At 52.7% G+C, this 24,283-nt stretch overlaps 2 protein-coding genes across 3 annotated transcripts in view; one reads left to right on the top strand and one right to left on the bottom strand.

Moving 5' to 3' along the window:
- The window catches only part of NTNG2 (netrin G2), a 41,055-nt gene extending 39,778 nt beyond the window's left edge, over window positions 1-1,277 (top strand). Inside the window, exons 8-9 of the mRNA XM_058672688.1 lie at window positions 156-290; window positions 610-1,277. Coding sequence (XP_058528671.1) covers window positions 156-290; window positions 610-839 — 365 coding nt within the window. The 3' untranslated portion in view covers window positions 840-1,277. The remainder of the gene's footprint in view (window positions 1-155; window positions 291-609) is intronic.
- A 6,611-nt stretch (window positions 1,278-7,888) lies between these two features.
- SETX (senataxin) overlaps window positions 7,889-24,283 on the bottom strand; it is a 62,424-nt gene continuing 46,029 nt past the window's right edge. For both annotated transcript variants that reach the window (XM_004593468.4, XM_058672959.1), the window contains exons 19-26: window positions 22,554-22,703; window positions 21,010-21,117; window positions 18,489-18,676; window positions 17,848-17,940; window positions 16,996-17,160; window positions 12,883-12,981; window positions 10,694-10,781; window positions 7,889-8,632 (exon numbers count right to left, since the gene is read on the bottom strand). In XM_004593468.4, coding sequence (XP_004593525.2) covers window positions 7,913-8,632; window positions 10,694-10,781; window positions 12,883-12,981; window positions 16,996-17,160; window positions 17,848-17,940; window positions 18,489-18,676; window positions 21,010-21,117; window positions 22,554-22,703 — 1,611 coding nt within the window. In that variant the 3' untranslated portion in view covers window positions 7,889-7,912. The remainder of the gene's footprint in view (window positions 8,633-10,693; window positions 10,782-12,882; window positions 12,982-16,995; window positions 17,161-17,847; window positions 17,941-18,488; window positions 18,677-21,009; window positions 21,118-22,553; window positions 22,704-24,283) is intronic.

Here is a 24,283-nt window from a genome sequence, read left to right as displayed (position 1 = left end):
CACCTCGCCCCCCACCCGCCTGAGGGTTCCGGGGCCATCTGGCCACCTGCGGGAATTATAGCTCCTTGGAGCTGGGAAGGCACGGCTGGTGGGGGTGATGTGAGGCAGGCGACTGGGGAGCCCTTGACCGTGCGCTGCCTGCCCCGCCCGTGCAGAGTGTAACTGCAACCAGATAGGCTCTGTGCACGACCGCTGCAACGAGACCGGCTTCTGCGAGTGCCGCGAGGGCGCGGCGGGCCCCAAGTGCGACGACTGCCTCCCCACGCACTACTGGCGCCAAGGCTGCTACCGTGAGTGTGCACCTGCTGGGAGGGCAGCTATGGAAGGACAGCAAAGCCGGTACCGCCCCCCTCCGGCAGAGGGTGAAAGGGCGCCCCCAGGCACAGGCACCAGCAGGTGCAGAGCTCTGGAGTGGGGGAGACAGCAGCAGGAACCTGGGGAAGAGCTCTCCTAGGCCAGCAGGGTTGGGGCTCAGGTGTACGCTGAGTTCCCACCCTGGTACAGCAGGGGCCAGCCCGCACCCTTAAGGGGCTTGTGCCCCAGGTGGCACAGAGAGGACCACCGCCTGTGTTAACCGTGTGCCCCCTCCCTTGCCCTCTCCCCACACAGCCAACGTGTGCGACGACGACCAGCTGCTGTGCCAGAACGGAGGCACCTGCCTGCGGAACCAGCGCTGCGCCTGCCCTCGCGGCTACACCGGCGTGCGCTGCGAGCAGGCCCGCTGCGACCTGGCCGAGGGCGGCCTGGACTGCGACGGCGCGTCCGGGGCGGCCCCGCGCCCGGCCACCCTGCTCGGCTGCCTGCTGCTGCTGGGCCTGGCTGCTCGCCTGGGCTGCTGAGCCCGGGCGGCGGCGCGCAGGGGGCGGTCCGAGCTGCTCCCCGGTGCTATTCCGCAGGGTCCCCCGCCGCAGCCCACCCGCCCCCTGCCTTCCGTTCCCCCACCTCACATGCAGCACTGGACTGTTGCTGGCCCTCCCCGCACCGGTCCGGCTCCCTGCAGCCGGCCCGGCTCTCTTTTGTATTCTTTTTCCTTTGCAACACCCTCCACCCCCAGACCCCAGCACCACCCTCCCCCAGGCCTAGGTGACCCTAGAACTCACCGCCTGGGGGAGGCGGCACGAAGGGGGCTTCTTTTTGGAGGGCGGGCAACTGTGTTTCCTAGAGAACTATTTTTTGTTCCTGTGAACTGTCCCCCTGTGGCGGGGAGCGCGGGAGGCAGTGCCCACGGGGTGGCTGGTCGAGTGTAACCGCGGAGTAAAATGCCCCCTGCTGCCTCCCGCCGGTGTCCGTGTGTCAGTCCCGGTGGGCTGGGGACAGCTGTGGGGCTTGCAGTTCAGCCCCGCGGGGCGAGCAGGTGTGGCCAGGCTAGAGGCTTCCACATGTTAGAGGCTTCCAAAAGCCAAGAGGGAAAAAAAAATCCCTAGAGATCCCGGGCCCAGCGCTAGGCAAATGACCAGCGCCATGCTGTGTCCAGATGGCCATGATGAGTATTTCAGGGCCTGGTGGGGGCTTCGGGCCATGGCTAGTCAGAACCCACGGGTGGGGGTGGCCACCGTCTTCCAGGCTGCAGGGTGCACCCCCTCTGGAGGGTCCTCCCCTTCTGGAGTGTCCCCCAGCCCCACCCCCCACCGTCAACCACTTGTACCAGCTCCTGCCAGCAGTTTCCAGGCAGGGCAGCCCAGACCTCAGTCCCCCCCGAGTCACCAGAGCTGAGCTGAGGCCTTGGGATACGAAGGGATTACAGCACAGAAGGGGGGCGGGGAAACGCCAGGTCACGGCCAGGGAGGCCCAATGCTGCCCCCTATTGGCCTTCCTGGCTCCCAGCACCAGGCCGCAGGGATCAGCTGCTACACCCCTCGCCCTGCCACACCCACCCTAGGTGAGGGACGGCACAGGTGTGGGGCCCAGCAGAGACCAGTATGTGCCAAACAGGGCGGTGGGGAGCCCTCCTCAGCGATGCCAGCTAACACTGTGAGCCTGGCGCTGTGCTCCTCCCCCAGGAGGTGTGTGACGCTTGCTCAGGCACAGGAGGGTCAGCTGCACCACTGCCTCCTGCGTCCCCAGGCCTCACAGGGCAGGCTTGGCAAGTCTCTGCCCACTCACCTAAGTCATCCAGGGCCAGCACATGCTCACCGCCTCTCCTCACTGTGCCTGGAGACAGCTCATCAAGGGGCCAGCTCACAGACGGTGGGAACCCCAGGAACACACGGCTGTGTGTCACAGCACCCTGCAACCACACAGGGGACAATCAGCTAACGCTGCGCGTCTCAGGAAGTGTTTCTGTCCTTAAGTGAGCACCACCGCGTGTCAGGCACAAGCGCCAGGGACACTCAACCCCTGCCCCCGGCCTTCCCAGCTGCCCTCGCCTACGGCCTCCTGTCTCTGGCAAGAGTAGGGGAGGGCTGTCCCGCACTAAGCTGCCAGAGACCCTACCCGTGACAGCAGTGGCTCTTAGACCCATTGGATCACAGTCCCTACCTTGTCCTAAGGTGTGCCCCGTCTTGCCTGGAGATGAAAGGACGACAGGGCAAGGCCAAGGGCACCGGTTCCAGGCATGGCAGAGTCTGCAAGGGACTTGCACCTGTGCAACGGGTGGGAGGCCCGGCCAGCTGCCACCTCCACACACGGTTCTCCCCCGGTCACTCCCTCATCTGCGCTACTCGATCCCTGATGGTGTTCCCCCACACTGGGGGTCCAGGAGGCAGGAGGACCAAGGGTGCTCGCTGCGGACATGGGACACGGTCCACACATGGGGCCTGTCAGGCAGACCCTAGGCAAGTCCCTGCAGCAAAGGAGTTTGGCCAAAGAGCTAGCCTGTGTCCTTTAAGGGACAATTAGTATTGTGGAAGCAACTTACACTTCCTGTAAGTATAACCCTGGGAGTGCAGGAGTAATCAGTGGAGCAGGTGGCAAGCTCATACACTTGCCCAAAGCCACAGATGTCCCAGAATGAGTGCTGGGCTGTGGGTGACAGCCACTTGGGTCCCTCAGGTCACCATCTACCACTCCAGTGCGGGGTTGGAGAGGCTGCTGAAGGGGTGACTAGCACTGAGGACGATTTACTGTTCTACAGTGGCCTACAGGAATGGGGACCCCACACTGCAGGGAAAGGGGCATGGCAGATTCCTTTCCCAAGAACGTTCCAGGGTGAGCGCCACCAGACAAGGTCTCCACAGTGGCTCTCACGACCATGCTGCATGTGGAGAACTCCGCAAAAAGAGAAAGGAATTCAGAAATGGAAAATACAGTATCTAAATGCAGAAAGTTCACAAATCCATCCATGAACTTGAGGATATGTTGATACAAGTTGCCCAATTTGGAAAAAAGACGCTGAAGCAACATCAAAAGGTCCCCAGGCAAGTCCAGGCTGCGAGCCCAGTCGGCACGGCCGTCTGAAAAGCTGATCTGAGGGGGAGGGGCAAGACAGCGCGCTGTTCCATCACTGCTTTTACCCCAAACACCTGCAACACTGGGGTCAGGCCACGCCAAAGGCAGGGCCTCCACTCCATCCAGTCTCCCATGTGGGCAGAAGCCCCACATCCTCGGCCAGGACCGGCGGGCATGCCAGCACAAAGGTCAATCAGGAGTAGCTAGCACCAGGCTGATACTCCAACATGGGAATGTGAGGATCCCAAGTTGGCAGCTTAACCCACTGTACTGCCACAGCTACCCAGTACATTAATTTGAAGAAATAATGGGAAAAGTTTTAAAAATACTTACTTTGGGGCCAGGCACAGTAGCCTAGTGGCTGAAGTCCTCCCCATATGCATGCCTCCCATATGGGCACTGGTTCATATCCCAGCAGCTCCACTTCCCATCCAGCTCCCTGCCTGTGGCCTGGGAAAGCAATAGAGGATAGACAAGGCCTTGGGACCCTGCATCCAGGTGGGAGACCCAGAAGAAGTTCCAGGTTCCTGGCCTTGGATTGGTTCAGCTCTGGCCATTGTGACCACTTGGGGAGTGAACCAGCAGACAGAAGATCTTTCTGTCTCTCCATTCTATAAATGTGACTTTGCAATAAATTTTTTTTTAATTTTCTTTTTTTTTTAAAGATTTATTTTCATTACAAAGTCAGATATACAGAGAGAGGAGGAGAGACAGAGAGGAAGATCTTCCATCCGATGATTCACTCCCCAAGTGAGCTGCAACGGCCGGTGCGCGCCAATCCGATGCCGGGAACCAGGAACCTGGAACCTCCTCCAAGTCTCCCTCGCAGGTGCAGGGTCCCAAAGCTTTGGGCCGTCCTCAACTGCTTTCCCAGGCCACAAGCAGGGAGCTGGATGGGAAGTGGAGCAGCAGGGATATGAACCGGCACCCAGATGGGATCCCGGGTAGTTCAAGGTGAGGACTTTAGCTGCTAGGCCACGCTGCCGGGCCCAATTTTTTTTTTTTAATTTTCAAAAATTTATTTTGAGAGTTGCAGAAAGAGAAGAACAGAGCTTTCACCCACTGGCTCATGCTGCAGATGGCCACATCACCAGTACTGGCTGGGTCAGGCCGAAGCCAGAAGCCAAGAACTCCATCTGGGTCTCCATGTGTCGGGTAGGGGCCCAAGGATGTGACCATCCTTTGCTGTTTTTCCCAGGCCATTAGCTGGATTGGAAGAAGCAGAGCATCAGGGACACAAATCAATGCCAATGTGAGATGCCATTGTTGTAGGTGGTCACCTTACCCACTATGCCACACCCCAACCCCAAAGATAATCTCAGGGATTTCTAACTCAGCTGCCCTGCTGCACAAGGCCAAGTCCTACTTATTTTTCCATAGTGGATCTGCTTCTAAATTTTATTTTTATTATTTTTAAACATCTATTTTTATTTCCAAGATTTATGAAGAAAGACGACGGAGAGACCTTCCATCTATTGGCCTCGAATGGCTGCAATGGGGAGAGCCACTACCCAGCCAGGGCTTCTTCCAGGTCTCCACGCAGGGGCGGGACCCAAGGACCTGGGCCATTTGCTGCTCTCCCAGGTGCATTAGCAAGGAGCTGGAAGGGAAGTGGAGTAGCCAGGATTCAAACCAATGCCCACATGGAATGCTGGTACTGCAGGCGGAGATTAAACTTGATACACCACAGTGTAATTGAACACTAACAGAGTTTGTTGAGCGCTTTGCATATGATTATGACTTTGGGGGTTAATTTTCAAAGTATCAGTTTGGGGGGGGGAACACACACACTTTCAGACCACAGCAAGGGCAGATGGCATTGGCACTGCTGTGCTTGTAATCAGGAAGCCCCGAGCACAGGCCAGGGGTCATTGGCAGCGCGGCCTCCTCTGAAGCCCAGTCCCTTGAGACAAGAAAGGCGATGACGCTCTCCCTCCCTCCATCTCTAACTCTGCCTTTCAAATCAGTCTTGGGAAAAAAAAAACCTGTGGCCAACCCAAAACTGAACTGTCCAGTGGGACTTCTAGACACACCCGATTGGATGGCCACAAAATCCGCGTGGAGAGGGGCTGCCTAATGTTGCAGCCTGGCCCTGGGGAAGGAAGCTGGGGTGCCTGGCTTGGCACCGCCTCCTGTGCCATGGGGTACGGCAACCTCAGCTATGGAGGGCTCTCCTGGGCACGAAAACCGCCTCTGTGGTGCACAAACCACTGTAAATCGTTGAGCCTGAAGCGAGACTTTATTTTTCCTTCCTGAATTATTTATCCCTCAATGAATGGCGAGGCCCAGGAGGCAGGGACGGTGTGGCAATGAATCCTGCAAATGAAGTGACCATCACGCGGCACTCCGCCCTCGCTGGTCCTCTGGCAGATTTACGTTTCCATTCGACTCCCTCTTCAGTAACCCGGCGTGTGCAGTCAGAGCCAGCCCGGCTGGACTGCGCTGTGTACGCACGCTCGGGGTGCCGCGTGAGGCAAAGGCCAAGTGCTTCTCCCAAGTGTAGGAAAGCCAGGCTGTATTTTCTGAAGCTGTTGCTTTGCCAAGAGCGCATTCCACTTGTATGATGTTCACTTAACCTCTAATGGGGACATCTGCATCCTGCTCCCACACTTGTGCTCCGCAGCACCCCCTGCAGGAACGCCCCACACAGGCCACGCCATGTGCTCCTCCTCCTGTCCTCTCCCCAGACCCAGCCCAAGAGCAGGGGCAGGCAGGGCAGTTACCACCCCTAGCAGGTGCCTGCCCCACGACACTGGCGCCTTCAGTAACAAGTAACTGGCAGCCCACGACAGCATTCTTGTTTCTACTTTTTAATTCTGCCATCTTCCCTGAAAACTCTGGTTTTAACAAAGAGGACTACTGCTGCAGCCCAGTCCAGGGTATAGAATGTTGGAGGCGCAGCAAAACAACTACTTTAGAAAAGAATACACTTTATAGAGATTATTCGCAGGTACTTATCGAATTTGCTCCAAGTAATTCACAAAAACATGTCATGGAATCAACTATGCACAATGAACCAAAGGCAAATTATCTACAAATCAGCCAACTGAGGTTTTCAGCAAATATTCACATTCAAGTGACAGTGTCGGAGGAGACAGGGCGGTGTCTCCTCCCGCTGTGCAAGGCCAAAGGCCAGGCTGACTTCGCTTACAGTAGGTTGTGCTGTCCCCCGGCCCCAGTGCAGGGGCAGCTCTGTCAGGACTGGCACAACTCATCCAGCTGTATTCTGCTGGCACAGGACACAGGCCTGGGCTTTAGAAAGGATGCTGTGCTCCTGATTCTAGTGCGATCAAGCCTAACAGGTAAACTGACGGCTGAACACAGCCCGAGCCCAGGGATCAGCCTGAACAGGACACAGTCATATTCTGCCTGCAAAGTATTCTGGGAAAACTCACATTCTAATTTGCGTGTCTGCATGAAGCGAGAGACACATCCTACGGCAGCTGCTCTGCCATGCCGCCTTTACAAGCGGAGTTTCTGGACTCTAAGTCTCTGCCAGGGGGCCAGGCTGCTTCCACTCACACTGAGGTTTCCTGCCCAAGGCCCAGGTGGGCTCCCCGACCCAGTGCCAGCTGTCCTGCACCATCTTACCCTGCCCAGCCCAGCCAGCACAGCTCTGAGGCTGCCTCTGGAGACCAATCCCTCCAGGCAGCTGCTGCTCTGAGGGCAGAGTGCAGGCCCCCCGACGGCATCAGCATCGAGCCACGTGCTCACCAGCAGTCCCCGTCACCACTAGGTGGTCGCCAGACTCCTTCGCTAGCTCCCTCGGTAAAAGTGTTTCTTTTTAGCCTGGAATAGTCTTTTATCTGGATTGGATCGGTGCTTCCCATGTTGCCACGCAGCTCCCCATGAGATCTGGAACACGAGACAGCTCTGGGTGGCTAAGGGGGCAAAATCCTCCAGCAACAAGGTGTGAAACACACTGGGCCCACAAGGCCAACGGCCTGGGAACATCTTAGTGACAGGTAAATGAACTCGTCACACAAGTGGAATGAGCTATGCCAAGGTGTCTTGTCACCAGGCCTGTGGCATCAGCAGGACTGTGCCTAACAGAACTGCGGCTCAGGAAGACTCTGTGGCTGTTTCTAAGGAGAATTAGAGTCCCCACTAACTCAGCTTGCTCAGCTGTCATCTGCCTATGGTGGGTGACAACAGTTCAGAGATATGCCCTTCTCTTACCTTTTCTTAAAGTTTGTTCTCTTGAAAAACCATTAACATTTTAAGCAGGGAAAAGAAAACAGTCTACTAGAATAAACTTTAAAAGTATTCGTTATTTGCTATACAAATATACATTTCAACTTTGCAACACTCACTATGGCGTCAGCTCTGAACAGAATGACATTCAGTCCGCAACTTCAAGGACACGGCTCGACCCACGTGGGCCCTCTGAGAACTCTCCAACCGACAAATAAACAAAACAAACAAACAAAAACCCTGAAGGTGAGCAAGAGGCTCAGGTGTCAGGATGCATGATCCATGGCGCAACAGGCTGTCACCGGAGCGCCCAGTCCGGCCATGGGCTCCACTATAGCTTTCTTCTCTTGGGGCCGCTCTCCTCCTTCTCCCATCTCCGCCTGTCCCAGCTAGAGGCCCTCCGGGTGTAGTACCTCTCGTGCCTGTCCTCACCGAAGGCCCTGGCCTCCCTTTGGGGGCCCAGCTCCCCTTCCAGTTCATACCTTCTCCTGCTGCTCACAGCATCAGGGCCAGCACCCGGAGGCCCGCCCTGCCCGTACAGTCTGTGGGTGCTCAGAGCAGCTGCGCGGCCAGCAGCCTGCTGCACAGCCCTGCTTGCATCCTGTCGTGCCACAGGAAAGCCAGGCTCTGCTGAGGGGGGTGTGGCCCCAGGATGCTGGGGGCTCACTGGCTGAGGCTCCTGTAGGAGAGCCCCCTTGGCCTCGGTGGCCATCCTCCTGAGCAGCCGTGGGTCCCGGAGCTGCTCCTGGCCCGGGAGCCTCTCGGGGACCGTGGGAGTCACAGTGTTTACTTTGGTGTCGGAGAGCGTGTGGTAGAGAGAGGATGCAAAGGACGTCCTGGCGATGCCGCTGTCAAGTGCGCTGCTGGGCAGGCCGCCCTGGGGCCTGGCAGCCTCGGGCACGGCGGCCAGCGGGTGGCTCAGGCTTCTCTGGAACACAGGCTTGAGTTTCAGAATTTTCATGGCATCATGTCTGTAGTTTTTGTCACAGGTCTTGATAATGGCTCCGCGCTTCTGGGCGTCCTGAATCAGGTGGTTCCAATGCGGGTTTTCCTTGAAACAAAAGGGAAAGGCAATTACACCCCAAGGAGACACACGATGGGGGGGCAGGCTGGCAGGCAGCGGATAGCTTTCTGAACAACACGGCTGCCTTCGTGAACGAATGCTTAACAATCCATTTCCCATACGCAAGGCTGAAAGGAAAAGCTAACCCTGAATCCGAGATGACAAAGCAAGTTACTTAAGAAACAACTGCACCTGCACGGCACGCGTGGACACGTGGACCTCCCCGAGGCATGGTGGCGCCTATACAGCTACTGGAAAGTTAGAAACACAGCCCCTTCGCTGGGCTCAGCACATTCCACGGTCACTCAGGACTAAGGCTCACTGTCCGGGACAGGGTAGACGGGTGCATGGTCATACGGACAGCATCACCAGCCTCACGCGGGGCAGAAGTCCTGAAGCGGACCCTGGCCTGCAGGTGTAACTACTCAGTCTTACAAAGCCCACACAGCGGAAGCAGTGCTGTCTGCCTTCTGGTCCTTTCCAGCGCAGCAGCAAGGATGGGAAGCCAAGCATGTGGGAGGTGGAGCCTGCAGTCCGCGGCTCCCCTGCCCTGTCCTTGGCAGCTCGCTGCTGCGGCACAGCCACCACTACCTGCACCTCCTTAGAAAGCAGCAAACCCTCAGGAAGACTAAGGGTATAAGAGGAGGAAGGCGCAGCTAGCCCCCAGCGGGCTCCAGAGGGTGACTTGCTGCGGGACTCCGTCCAAGTCGGTCAACCAGAGCCTGCCCTGCCTCCGCCCCATCTCACACAGCCGTGCTCTGCTTAAGGACACTGCTGACTCCAGGCTGGCCCTCGCCATGCCTCTCCTGGGCACCACCAGCCATCACAGCACCTCGCCTGGAGACAGGTGTCTGGCCTAGTAGTTTTGGTGCCCGTGAGGACACTGGCAGATTCCGCCCTTGGCTCTGATCCTGACCCAGCTACCTGCCAACGGAGGCCCTGGAAGGCATCTGGGAGACCTAGCAGACCAGAACACAGTCCAGGAAGCTATGTGTTTCCATCTTGCCTGAAAACCTTCCATACACATATTCAAGTAAGCAAGCACCAGCACTAAGAGGCGCAGAGTGGAGACGAGAAGGGTCTCAGAACGTGGGGTGGAGGACACTGCGGGGCCGGGAAATGACGACCTGGGACTGGCAGCCAGAAGTCAGGTACTGCAGCCGTGGCTCAGTTCACGGTTTCATTTGCACTCTTGCATTTAAGCACGTACAGAGAGACTGAGAGCACAGCTAAAGCCCTGCAATGATCCTTCCAAGAACAACATAAAAGCTGAAAGTGTAACTAAAGCGCCGTCTCAGTTTGTGAATGGCACACAGCCGTCCTCAGAGCGGCGGCAGCAGCTGGGCTTGGTAAACCCCTCCAAGCGCTGACTCCACCCGACAGTCCAGGCTCACCCGAACTCTCGCACTGCAGGCGAGCCCCATGACCGGCACGCTGCAGGCAGACACACACGAGCACCCCGAGGCTCCCACTGGGCTCCTGAGGCCCCGGCACAGGGAAGCAGATGGTCTATTTCTGCCAAGCCCTAATCTTGGTCCTTAATCGAGAACAGTTCTACGTCTTACAATGTCAGCAGATGAGAAACACTCCCTAGTGACCCGCACACTCAGGACAACATGCTTTTCATGAGTTCTTCAGGGCGGCACAGCACCGCAGCAGGCCGTGCGACAGCAGAGCATGGACTGCACTGCCCTCTCGTGGCACTCAGCTAAACGGGGGACGTCATGAGCTGACTGCTCTCTGGAAGGACGAGCTTGTACAACAGGCCAGCCTGTGCTGCACGCAGCTGGGACACCTCCCAGGGCAGGCCTGCGGGACCGGGAAGGCCCGCGGCACGGGAAGGCCTGCGGGACCGGGAAGGCCTGTTCTGGCAGAGGCGCGCTCCAGGCTAGCGCACTGAGGCCAAGCTCGGTGAACAGCACTGAGCTGGGTGCCTGAAGCCCAGCCTGGACCTCTCATGCCCTCTGGTGGACAGCTCAAGCATTCACTAAAAGCCCTGTATGCATTTATTACACCCTCCAATCCAGTGGCTTCCAGAAATGCACCTACCATAAGGGTCCTCAGATGTCCAAGGATAAAGAGGCTGTACTTGGCTCGCGTGATAGTGACATTCAATCGCTGCAAACTTGCCAGGAACCTAAGCAAGTAAAAAAATATATATTCTATCTACAGAACCACTTAGCACGCTTACTTGACACGTACAATGTTTTCATCAGCTTCTCCAGTGCTCCTTCCACTTCCTGAATCACAGTGCTCAGGCCTGGCAGGACGGCTCCAATTCGCTAATTCTCCCCCTGGAAACACGGGCATCCCATATGAGTGCCAGTTCATATCCTGGCTTATCCCCTTCCCATCCAGCTCCCTGCATGTGCTGTGGGAAAGCAGTGGAGGACGGCCCAAAGCCTTGGGACCCTGCACCCGTGTGGGAGACCCGGAAGGAACTCCTGGCTTCAGATGGGCTCAGCTCCAGATATTGCAGCCATTTGAGGAGTGAGCCAACAGATGGAAAATGTCTTTTCTCCTCTCTTTAATCTGCTTTTGCAACAAAAATAAATAAATCTTAAAAAAAAATATCCCAGTGCTACCTTAACTGTGCCCCCACCCAGGGTCCATAGGAGCAGCTCCCACGCAAAGCAGCGATGAGTCAAAGCCCTGGTGCTTGAATGCCAAGGGGTGTATCTGTCTGCTTTCTACGATTTGGATGAGAGACTAGAGATTGCATTGTTAGAATGCCTATTTGGAAGGCAGAGCTACAAAGGAAGTGGGAGAGGCACAGAGACAGAGATCTTGACCTTACTGGTGCACTCCCCAGACGGTCATCATGGTCAGGCTGAAGTCCAGTTACCTGGACCACCTTCCCCGGCTTTCCAGGCACATCAGCACGGAGCTGTAGCACAAGCACAACAGCCCGGACTTGAACCCACACTGAAATGCGACACTGACACTCCAGGCTTAAGCCACTGCTAGCTCCAGTGCAAGTTGGAAGTACTCAGAAAATGCCCTAGGGCAGAGCCGCGCATCCCAGCATCAGGCCGCCTGCAGCCGCCAACCTGCATCGGTCCCGCGGCTCCCTGAGCCCACGCCGCTAATGAGAACGCACAGGCAGCACTGCAGGCTGCAACGTTCCCTGGCCCAGGGCCATAAGCAGCAGGCACTTGGGAATGAATCAGTAGATAAAAGCTTGTTGTCCTCTGTTAATTTCTGCTTTGTTGCCTCTCAAAAATAATTTAGTACTCTTAAAAATACACCAATTCCTTTATTCGTAAATTTAAATCTGCATATGTGGTTCAGATCCTGTGGCACTAGCACAGATGTACACAGGCACTGAGTGGTTCGGTGCTAACCGGCCTTCACGTGGGCACGCGGCCCGTCCCGAGGGGCTGGGCAGTTACCTTCACCTTCTGTAAGAATTAACCACACAAATCAACCACCCGTAATGCACATTCTATCCGCTTTCCGTGAGCGAGAACGCATCACAACACCAAGGCCCCGGAGACCAAGGGGATGCCCTGCCATCCCTCAGCGCCCTCAGCGCGTGATGGCACAGCCCAGTTGGAGCAAGAGAAGAAAACCACCCCAGGACAGTGACAGAGCCCTGTGAAGCACCAAACCCAACCACTTAGCTCACAACCAAAACACCTGCAGGGATTTCAAAAATTTTTTGCATCAAAATAAAACATTCTAATTTCATTTTTCCACAAGCTTTTCAAACTTCAAAGTTGATAGGACAGTAAGAAAAAAGGTCAGCTTACCTGCAAGTCACACAACTTCATGCTACCGAAGGAATTTTTGTAACAGAAAATAAAACAGGGTCCTGCGCCATGGCCTAGCGGCTAAAATCCTTGCCTTGAGTGCGCCAGGATCCCATATGGCTGCTGGTTCTAATCCCGGTGGCTCCACTTCCCATCCAGCTCCCTGCTTGTGGCCTGGCAATGCAGTTGAGGACGGCCCAAAGCCTTGGGACTCTGCACCCGTGTGGGAGACCTAGAGGAAGTTCCTGGTTCCTGGCTTCAGATCAGCATACATAGCATTGGCTGTTGCGCTCACTGGGGAGTGAATCATTGGACGGAAGATCTTTCTCACTGTCTCTCCTCCTCTGTGTATATCTAACTTTCCAATAAAAATAAATAAATCTTAGAAAAGAAAAGAAAAGAACTGGTGGTGATCTCTAATGGTGATTGGTAATGGATCTGGGCCTGGTCCACTGGCAGCTGACCAAAGCACAGGCACTTACTCACCCAATGGAGCCCTGCAGAGCATTGGCCCGGACACAGGTGACAATGACACAGTCCTTCTGCCGCCCCTGGAAGGCGTCCACCGTGTCCACTTCTGCTGGTCTACGCAGCACAGAGAAACACAGTGACTCTAAGTAAAATCACCTTCAACACAGAGTCACATGAAAGTATTCCAAAGAAACATTTGTCATGATACTTTCCCAGCTAGTCCCAACCTCTCCCTCAGCCCACGCCCTGGCAGTCACTGATCAATTTACTGTCTCTACAAAGATTTTTCTATACTGGAAATTTCATGGATTAATGGAATCATCAACCACATGGCCTTCGGGGCTGGCTCCTTCCCCAACACACTTTCACAGTTTTCTTAGATTGGGGCACGTTCAGTACTTCCTGCTGGAGTGATCATTTCATTGTACAGCCCTATCATGATTTATTACCCATTTACAACTGAAGGGTATTTAGGCTGCTTCCACTTCATGGATATTATGGCTAATACTGTGATCATTAGGTATTTATGTATTTCAAAGGCAGCGTTCGAGATGGATTTTCCCATCAGCTGCCTGTCCCTGCAACGGTCCGGGCCTGGCCGGGTGTCCCTGGAGCAGCAGGGACCCAAGCACACTTGGGCCATTAGCTGTGGGCCTTCCAGGTGCATGCACAGGAGGCTGGATCACAGGACCACCTGTCACTCACACCAACACTCCGCCTTGGGATGTGGCTGTCCCAAGCACTGGCTTAACAAGGCCCAGACCTGTCCGAATATTCCTGCTAGCTTTTACAGCAGGTAACTAGGACTTTCTGGGTCTAACACAGTCTACACAGAACATTTCGAGGGTTAGGCAAAGTGGTGTCTAGTCACTCCTTGTTTTACAACCTCCCAGCAGTGTACTGGTTTTAAAATTGTGCTCCTCACAGTGCAATGTGGAGTCTCCCTTGCTGTGATCTGCATTTCCTTCACATTCATGTCTTTATTGATGAGTAGCCATTTCTGTACCTTCTTCTAAAATATTTTCAAATCCTGTGCCTGGCATGTTGGCTCAATGGTTAAATCCTCCCCTTGCAAGCACTAGGATCCCATATGGATGCCAGTTCATGTCCTGGCTGCTCCACTTCCCACCCAGCTCCCTGCCTGTGGCCTGGGAAACCAGCAGAAGACGGCCCAAAGCCTTGGGACCCTGCACCACACAGGAGACCAGGAAGAACCTCCTGGTTCCTGGCTTCAGATCGGCTCAGCTCCAGTCATTGTGGTCACTTGGGGAGTGAACCAGCAGACGGGTGATCTTTGTCTCTCCTTCTCTCTGTAAATCTGATCTGCCTTTCCAATAAAAATAAATAAATCTTAAAAAAAAAAAAAAAGGTCAAATCTTTTGCCAATTTCAAAAACTCCCTGCTCCTGCTGGACTTTGAGAATCCCTCACATCGCCCAGATACGAGCCTCCCATCAGACACACAACTGGCAACTATTTTCTTTCGTTATAATCTTCTCTGAATTGTATCCTCTGACACAGAAAAGCCTTTCATTTCTATGAAGTGCACTCTGCCCATTTTCCCTCTGGTTATTCTGTGTTGTGGAATATCTAAACATCTGTTGCTAATATGAAGCCACTGAGACATCCATCCATATTTGTTCATGATCTTTCTAATTTCTGTCCAACAAAAAGGCAGTTGGAGTTCTGATGGATACTGAGCTGAACTTGGAGATCAACCTGGAGAGGCCCCACCTTACCAAGAGCAAGGCCTTCTTACCCATTAATCTGTCTATGTAGGTACTAGAAATTTCCTTCAACACTTACAGTGTACAAGTCTCTGGCCTGTTACATCTACGTCTGTTTTATTCTTCTTAAAAGATCACGACCGCCAGGGCTCAGCCAGGCAGCAGCCAGGAGCCAGCGATTTCACCCAAGGCTCCTCCAGGCAGCAAGGACACAGGTACATGCTCGAGTGGCACTGGCACCACGTGCCACAAGGGAGGGTTCAAGGACTTTCTTTTTCATACCATCATAAATGGGATTGTCTATACTTACTTTTTTTTTAAGATTTACTTTATTTTCATTGCAAAGTCAGATATACAGAGAGGAGGAGAGACAGAGAGGAAGGTCTGTCCGATGATTCACTCCCCAAGCAGCTGCAATCGCCAGAGCTGCGCCGATCCAAAGCCAGGAGCCCAGAGCTTCTTCCGAATCCCTTGTATGGGTGCAGGGTCCTAAAGCTTTGGGCCGTCCTCCATTGCTTTCCCAGGCCACAAGCAGGGAGCTGGGTGGGAAGTGGAGCGACCGGGATTAGAACCATCGGCCATATGGGATCCTGGCGCACTCAAGGTGAGGACTTTAGCTGCTAGGCCACACTGCTGAGCCCTGTAATTACTTTCATAATATTTACTTGTAGCACAGAGACAAATAATAGACCTGCAGTAAACTGATCCATTATCTCCTAACAACTTTGCTCAGTTAACGGTGTCTTAGTACGGATTTGCTAGTGTTTCTATAAATGGGGTCAGGCCATCCTCTACAAAAAACATAGTTTCTTTTCTTCTTTGCCAATATAAAAACACTGTTTCTTTTTTAACTGATCTGGCTAGAATCCACAGAATACAAGCAGCAACAGTGCACCCTCAGCAGGGATGTGAGAGGTAAGGTTTTGGGGCCTCACGGTTGAGTACACCTGCGCAGGGCCTGCCTGTCTGCCCGCCTGTGACAGGGCACTGGGCAGCACGGGAGGCGGTTTCTCGGCCGGCCGCAGCCATCACACTACCCCACTCCTCCCCTCACGGATTCAGCACTGCATTCCTGGGACCGCCCCTCCCAGCTGGACACACAGAATCCCTTCACAACGCCGCACTCCTGCCTGTGCTGCAGGGGGCGCTGTACCTGCGTGCGCAGGCGCCGTCAGCCTGCCACGGTCGTCTGGGTTTTGGAGGTGCCCCCTTTCCCCAGCTGTGGTGCATAAGGGTAACACTGCCTTCACAAAGTTATTAGCAAGGGAGTCTGGAGGACTGCTGTGACTGTTTCAGGACTTGATGGAACTCACCTGGGAGGCCTGCTGCTAGGCTTTTTCACTATCAGGAAGTACTTGATGACTAACTCAGAATCTCAGCTTGTTATATAGATCTGCTCACCTTTCTCCTGGTCAATTTCAGTAACCTGTATGTTTGTTTCTAGGTTAATAAACAGCTAAATTGGGCCCAGCACGGTAGCCTAGTGGCTGAAGTCCTCGCCTTGCATACACTGGGATCCCATATGGGCGCCAGTTTGTATCCTGGCTGCTCCACTTCCCATCCAGCTCCCTGCTTGTGGCCTGGGAAAGCAGTCGAGGACGGCCCAAAGCCCTGGGAGCCTGCACCCCTGCGGAAGATCTAGAAGAGGCTCCAGGCTTCAGATCAGCTCAGCTCCAGCTCTTGCAGCCACTTGGGGAGTGAACCAATGGACAGAAGATCTTTCTCTCTGTCCTGTTCTCTGTAAATCTGCCTTTCCAATAAAAACGAGTGAAAATATAAAAGAAACAGCTGAATTAAAATATTTCTAATATTTAACCTCTATGTTGGCGTAAGGAGGCCAAAAATCATCTTCAGGGCCCACTGCCAGCACCCCGTATTAGAGACTGCTTCGAGTGCCGGCTGCTCCACTTCAGATCGTTTCCCGCTGGCGCGCCTGAGGGCAGCGGAGGCTGGCTCCAGAGCGCGGGCCCCTGCACCCAACACGGTGGACTGAGATGCAGTTCCCATTCTGGCCTGGCTCACCCCGAGACGTTAAGGTCATCTGGTGAGTGAGCTGGTGCACGGAAGATTTCAGTGTTTCTCCCTCTCTGTCACACTGCCTTTCAAAACACAAATAATCCAAAAATAAATAAATAAAATCTTCACTCTATAAATAAAGGCAATAAAAGGGTTACCTAATGTATTCAAAGTAAACCATGACTGCACTGGCTTTCAGATGAACATGCCATAGCACTTTACATTCCAATCACCAGGAGGCATACCAAGGGCCAGACGGGCACCCAGCATCACACGCCCATTAGAGTCAGTGCCCAATCCCATTGTGCCACGTGTCCCCTTCAGGAATCCTTTCCTTCCTGCCTTTTAAACAAAACAGTCCCATAGTATCTGGAAGGACACCTCACCCTTTTCTATCAAACTCTCGGTCCAGATCCTTCTGAATCATTGTCTTCTGAGCCTTGTAGTGGGTTATGATGCCGATGTTCCGAAAAGTGACATCCCTTTTTTTGTCTTTGATAAGCTTAATTATCTCCATCACCAATTTTATTTCTTGAATGTTCACATATGAGCTAAATAAGACGAAAAAGAAAACATCCAAATTGACAGGAGTCCAAGTGCTAACTAGGTCCCACGCAGTCTGTCCGCTGTGGCAGCAGGAGGCAAGGCTGACAAGCTTCATCACTGACTCAAGCGAATATGCCATCACCGCGCGTCTCAACTAGGACAGCAATGATCAGGACGCTGCTTCTAACAGCGCAGACATGGACAGCAAATACCTGACAGGAGTTAAAGACTTGCTACTTCCCAAACACTGGGAGGCCTTCACATGCATGCCTTCCAGAAGAGCTGCTAATGGCCATACACGCCATGCCACCAAGAGCTGCCTTCTACTGGCTAAATGGCAGTGATGCTACCAGAGCTCAACACCAGGGTATGGCAGGCTCATGTCCTCATCGTCACCCATGCTGGCCTCATACTCCCAATTACACTCTGCTCACTGCTATTCCTGAACCAACAGGACAGGGCGCACCCTGCTGCTGTAACACCCACTCTCCCACCTGGGGCTGGGCAGACAGAGACAACCCAGACAGCCATCTCTGCTACCCTCCGAACCCTTTTCTTAAGTCATATCCCTGGTTAGGCCTCTCTGCTTGAGAGGCAGAGGTATATATATGGAAAATGTTTTTACTGTCCATCTGAACAGAAATATCGAATCCATTTGGGGAACATGGCTGGGAACTGCAGGAAGAACGTACTCATTGTCCCGTCTCTCGGAACCATCTCCAACATCGAACACGAGGTAAGGCTGGAACGGCCAGTCTGATGAACATCGGCTGGTCTCAGTCAGTCTGTAAAACATCAGCCACCATTCACAGTGTGAGTCATGAAGGAGTATTTCATTGTTACTACTATTTCTCTCCTACTTGGGGAGCGGGAGCTGGGAATAGCAAGGGAGACGTTCCTTTACAGAAGTGACTGCCAGTGGCAGATCCAAAATTCTTTTTCTACTCCAATGTCAGGGAGAATTATCTATGTAATTAAAGCATGAGACCTATAAATGGAAAATTACTTATAGGTTAAAAAAAAAAAGCAAAGCATGTCCCGCAACCCCAGCCAGTGCCCAGTTAACCGGCTGGGAAGGGCTGGCAGCACAGCCAGTGCCCCACAACACGCTCAGCGACTGCTTCCGCCTCACAGCAGCATGAGTGATCTTTGTTTCCCTTTTTTTAAAAACTGCATTTGCAGCAACCAATATGGTTTCTACAACTAGAGAAAATTACTAAACATCTGTGACTTATGCTCATATGATGAGACTCGAGAACACAGTAAAACACATCTTTCTACTAAGCAGCTATACTTACAAAAAGTCAGCTTGCAAGCGGCAAACAAAACCCACCTGCTGGTCTTCAAGCTCCTGTTGTAGACGTAATTGGAAGGGAAGAGGCATATGTCTGGGTGCATCCGGTACTGGACAGTCAGCTGTAAGATGGGCAGTCTGCCAATCATGTTGCGCTCCACGCTTTCTTCCAGCAGTTTATAGAAGCGAGCCATCATTGACTGGTCATAGCCATACTCCTGTGCTTTCTGAGACACACAAAATAAAGTCGGAATTCTCAAGAATTGAGCTCTACTTTCCTTGCTGGCGTGACAGTAAGGCTCAGGTGGTGTAAGATCACTGAAAACCAGCCTCAGAGGTGATGTTGGCAACTGTCAGGGTCACAGTTTTCACTGTAAGTCTGAGTATCTCCCATCTTTTTTTTTTTTTTTTTTTTTTGATCCAGGAGCCAGGAACCTCCTCCAGGTCTCCCATGTGGGTGCAGGGTCCCAAGGCCTTGGGCCGTTCTCCACTGCTTTCCCAGGCCACAAGCAGGGAGCTGGATGGGAAGTGAAGCTGCCGGGATTAGCACTGGCGCCCACATGGGATCCCAGCGTGTTCAAGGCGAGGAGTTTAGCCGCTAGGCCACGGCGCCGGGCCCAGGGTATCTCCTATTGTAAACAAACCACTCACACACCACCTATGAAATGATGGGATTCTCACGAAAGCTGTTTTGACGCAAAGAGAAACGCATCTGAAGGAAATCAGCAATAAAGAAAGCAAAGGAATAAACACAGATTTGAACAAATTATCACTGGCTATATTCTCACAAATAAAAATGTTGAATACCACTGTAAACAAGCCTTTTGAAGATTAGTTTCTTCTCCACACGCCCATTCATAGAGCATCTACAACCCAGACTACTGAGACTGTTACCTGATTTCACAAACCAAGTAATGTGTTACAACCTGTAACCTGAAAGAGCGCCCTCAAAAGCAAAATGAAGGGCCTGGCGCCAATAGGCTAGTGGTTAAAGTTGTTGCCTTGAACACACCGGGATCCCACTGAACGCAACGGGATCCCACATGGGCGCCAGTTCTAATCCCAGCAACCCTGCTTCCCATCCAGCTCCCTGCTTGTGGCCTGTGAAAGTAGTCGAGGATGGGCCTGGCGCAATAGCACAGTGGTTAAGGTCCTCGCCTTGCACGCACCAGGATCCCATATGGGTGCTGGTTCTAATCCCAGCAGCTCCACTTCCCATCCAGCTCCCTGCTTATAACCTGGGAAAGCAGTCAAGGATGGCCCAAGGCCTTGGGACCCTGCACCCATGTGGGAGACCCAGAAGAGCTCCTGGCTCCTGGCTTCGGATTGGCTCGGCTCCAGCCGTTGCAGTCACTTGGGGAGTGAACCATCGGATGGAAGATCTTCCCTCTGTCTCTCCTCCTCTCTGTATATCCGCCTTTCCAATAAAAATAAAAAAATAAATCCTAAAAAAAAAAAAAAGTAGTTGAGGATGGCTGAAAGCCTTGAGATCCTGCAACTGCGTGGGAGACCTAGAAGAAGTTCCTGGCTCCTGGCTTCGGACGGTCCAGCTCCAGCCATTGCGGTCACTTGGGGAGTGAATCATCATATGGAAAATCTTCCTGTCTCTCCTCCTCTCTGTATATCTGCCTTTCCAATAAAAATTAATAAATCTTTAAACAAACAAAAAAACAAAATGAAGGTGTCTTACTGTCATCCATGACAATCACTATATACTTCTCAATACACAGTGTCACACAAGAATTCAACAAGCCTTTTATCTTAAATAATCTCACAGTAAAAATGTGCTCTGAGACCTGTGCAGGGATGGCGGGAGGAGTCTCGTTCTAAAGCCGTGTGTGCAGTCTGGCCAAGCCTGTTTCACACACCATGAGCATGAGAAAGAATACATTTTCTTTTTTAATTTTTAAAAATATTTAATTGAAAGGAGTAATAACAGAAAGAAAACAACAGAAAGATCTTCCCATCTGCTTCTTCACTCACTAAACTACAACACCTGAGGCTGGGCCTGGCTGATGCCAAGAACCAAGAATTCCACCCACTTGGGTGCCATGGGTCACCTGCTGCCTTCCAGGCACATCGGCAGGGCACTGGATTGGAAGCAAGGCAGCCTAGACTCAAGTCAGTTCTCTGATATGGAATGCAGTGTGCCACAATACAGGCCCAGAGTCTGTCATTTTTACAACAACAATTTTTTCTCTTTATACTGCCTCCCAATTTGCATACATTTAAATCTGTCAGGAAGCTGGGATTCTCTGCACTGCTTTTCAAGTGCTGTTCCGTTCTGCTGTGTTTCTGCGCCCGCCCCGGCCTTCCGCAGGGGATCTGTCTCTGAGCCTCAGGCTTGTCGGGCCATGCACACGGAACCGCAGCCAGCAGCCAGCAGCACAGCCAGCAGCCCAGGCAGGGACTTGCACTAAGACCCAAACAGCGCTTCTCTTTCCTCGTTTACTGTTTACCTTTCCCTGTGAGAGACAACCCAAGAAACACATCGTCCTTCCAAGATACTAAAGAAAACAAAGTCCTTTCCACTGACCAGCAACCCAAACCAAGAGCTCACCATGGAAATGACGGTGGGAGGAAGCTGCTTCGGGTCCCCGACAAGGATCAGCTTATTGCAGCGATGAATGAGTGGGGTAAGCGTCTCCACTTCACAAGACTGTCCGGCCTTGGTAAGTTTGTAAGGGCAAGAAAGTTTTCATTATTTTTCCTATTAATTTATGCACATTGGATTTATTCAATTCATTCTCAATATTCTGAAAACTGTCCTGTACTATCAGTGAAAGTTCCTTTTTTTGTTACAAAATAAAGCAGAACAAAGAACAACAAAACCAATTTTCTGTGGGAGCACACACGCACACACACACGCACACGCACATGCGCGCACACACACGCGCGCACACACACGCACACACATGCACGCACGCACACACACACGCACACACATGCACGCACGCGCGCACACGCACATACGCACGCACACACACGCACACACGTGCGCGCACACACACGCGCGCACACACACGCGCACACGCGCGCGCGCGCGCGCACACACACACACACACACACACACACCCCGAGCAGGTATTTTGCAGCAGCCAGCAGGAGTGCTACCATTCCTGGGGAACCAGCCCCAAGTCGGAAGGCCCCTCCTGTCTGCAGTGTGTGGTCTCACCCCGCCGGCACAAGCCTGGGACCCGGCTTTCTCCTGGGCTCTGCGGTTGCAGCACCAGGTGAGGCCTGAACTGCATCGCCTGTCTTCGCTGTGTCTCAACAGACACAAGCTGGCTTGAACATTTTGTTTCTTCCAGTATTTCATCACTTCCATTTCTGTTCTTTCACTCTTTTTCAGTTTTTTAAATTAATACATATTAATAGGATGCAAATATGCGACCTTGGATCTCCCAGATCAATCATTTGCATCTCATGCTCCATTTCACTGTCTTCTGACAAACAGTAAGCACCAAACAAATGCTTACTGAGGGAGCGGACTAGAGGAATAAAAGCTGCCAGCTGGAGTCTGTGGTTGCCAGCTGCCTAAGGCAGCATGGGCACTTGGCAGGCAGCCAGACGGCGAGGAGGCCACTCAGGGTGCTCACATCCCGTGCCCACAGTGCGTGGCTTCCTGTCCGGCCTCTCTTTTCTGCTGATGGGCCCACAGGAGGCTGCAGGAGACAGGTTCCCGTGCTTGGGGCCCCGCTCTTCACATGGGGGACTGGACCGAGATCCCGGGCCCCTGCTTTGGGCTGGCCCAGGTCAGGCTATGGCAAGCGTCCGAGGGAGAGACCAGCGCTCCACTGCATCCTTCCCCTTCTCCTCCTCCTCCTCTCTTAAACTGGCCAATTTAAAAACTGCTTCAAAAGGCCAACCAGAAATATTACAAAGATAAGCAAGTAATCACGCCAGCAGAAATGCTGTCAGCAACAATCTGCTACTGGAAAAATAGGTCATTAGAAACACATTTCAACATGAGAATACACACGTCAAGCTATGCAGAGACCAGGCGTAACAGAGCTATTCTTGCAGACACCTCAGTAGCCACAATCCTTCAAGACTCACTTCTCATAGTGCCAGGCACGGTTTTCTGACCGAGCACTCACTGACCTCATCAACAATGACACAGCTGAAGGGGACGCCCCCCTGCCCGCGGAAGGCCGACTCCAGCAGCAGCCCGCCGCTGGTGCTCAGCGTGCAGCAGATGATGTGCGACTCCAGGATGATGATGTTCTGTGTCTTCTGGGGCCGACCTTGGACCTGACAGAATAACATAGACCTGTACGTGAACTCTGACTGTGACAGGCCTAAATCCACAATCTGTTACGTGACGAATAAATTTTTAGTAAAAGGAGAAATCTCGAATCTAGAAACTTTCCTGATAATCAGAACCACTGAAGAATACTGTCTAATTTGCAGTCTAATCTTAGAATATGACTTAAATCCAATAAAACAATTATTCAGGTTTTAATTTTCTCAATGTAGATTGAAACAATTCTTTTTGTAGTCATATTTACGTAGCCATGTGTCTGAATAGAAATTAAATAATTCTCAGTTGTGAAGCAATTATCTGAATAAAAACAGGGTTTGAATTAAGTTGAATGCACATTTTTCTGTTATTTTTAAGTAATACAGCCTGTAATACTTTTACCTTTGTAACAGTACCAACAAAAATGTGAGTCTGATGAACTTTGCATTCCCAGCGTTATGGTCTGACCAGGCCCTGGCTCCCCGCAGTCCACGCAGCTGTGACGGTGACCTCATGGCCACCTTGCGGGAGCTCTCTCACAGGCTTTACTGAGACGCAGAGCCACAGGGCAGAGAACAGTGTAGGATTCCTTCCCCTCCACCACCCAAAGGCCCACAACGGCCTCAGCAGGCTCTTAGCCACAGCCAGGAACAAGCCTGGGTCCCCACAGAGGTGGAGGAATTCAGCCACCTGAGCCATCACTGTGGCCTTCTAGTGTCTGTGTTAGCAGGAAAGTAGTCAGGAACGGAAGTGGCTGTACAAGCCAGGCACTCTGACACAGGAGCAGGTGTCTTTTCCAGTGGCCTTTGGGTCACTCGGTACACCTTGGGTCATGGTTCTTCTTTGGGACTTGGGGCTACAAGCCCCAGCTGGGCACAGCTACTCTTTTTGCTTCCTAACAAGTCATCACCCCTTTGCCATCCTCTTGCCTCACCAGATTCCTGACCAAGGGGCCACCTGACTTTGGACTTAGGAACCTCCAAAACTGTAAGCTGAATAAACTCTGAGCAGTTCCCCTCAGGTATTGAAAAGCTGACAAAAACAGTAAGAAAAACAAATTTCTATAATGTAACACACCACGGTGAAAGCACACCGAGTGATCTGTGCACTCTCACAGTGCTCAATCACACTGAACTGTTGCCTACCAGAGGCTCAGGTTGCTCACTTCTACTATAAGGCACTACCACCTCACCGCCGCAATGAGGTACACTCCATCAGGGCTCGATGTGTACGTCTGAGATCTGGGAGGAGGTGGCGACCGTGAGCCTCTCCACTCACACGTCACAGCACCTTCGTCAGCTGTTCTCCCAGCAAGGCAGCAGCATTGCCGTACAGGAGGTACTCAGCGGCCCTCAGTAGCAACAAAGGATAACACCCGTGATCTGGGACTTCTTCAAATTTGGGAGGATTAACTTTGAGCTCAACTTAGAATTTTAATAAACAGTTTTCACATCATTTTCATGAAAATAAACAGCTAACAGAAATACATTAAGTTGATTTTCACTCTATTCACGCAGCCACATTGAGCAGACCACTAGTAAAGGAGAAGAACTGTCTCCGCTTAAGAACACCAGGAGAGGGCCCAGCGGCG

Source organism: Ochotona princeps, chromosome 14 (assembly GCF_030435755.1).
Source record: "Ochotona princeps isolate mOchPri1 chromosome 14, mOchPri1.hap1, whole genome shotgun sequence".
NCBI lineage: Eukaryota > Metazoa > Chordata > Mammalia > Lagomorpha > Ochotonidae > Ochotona > Ochotona princeps.
The sequence above is the reverse complement of the archived record's forward strand: the minus strand, read 5'-3'. Positions and strand labels throughout refer to the sequence as shown.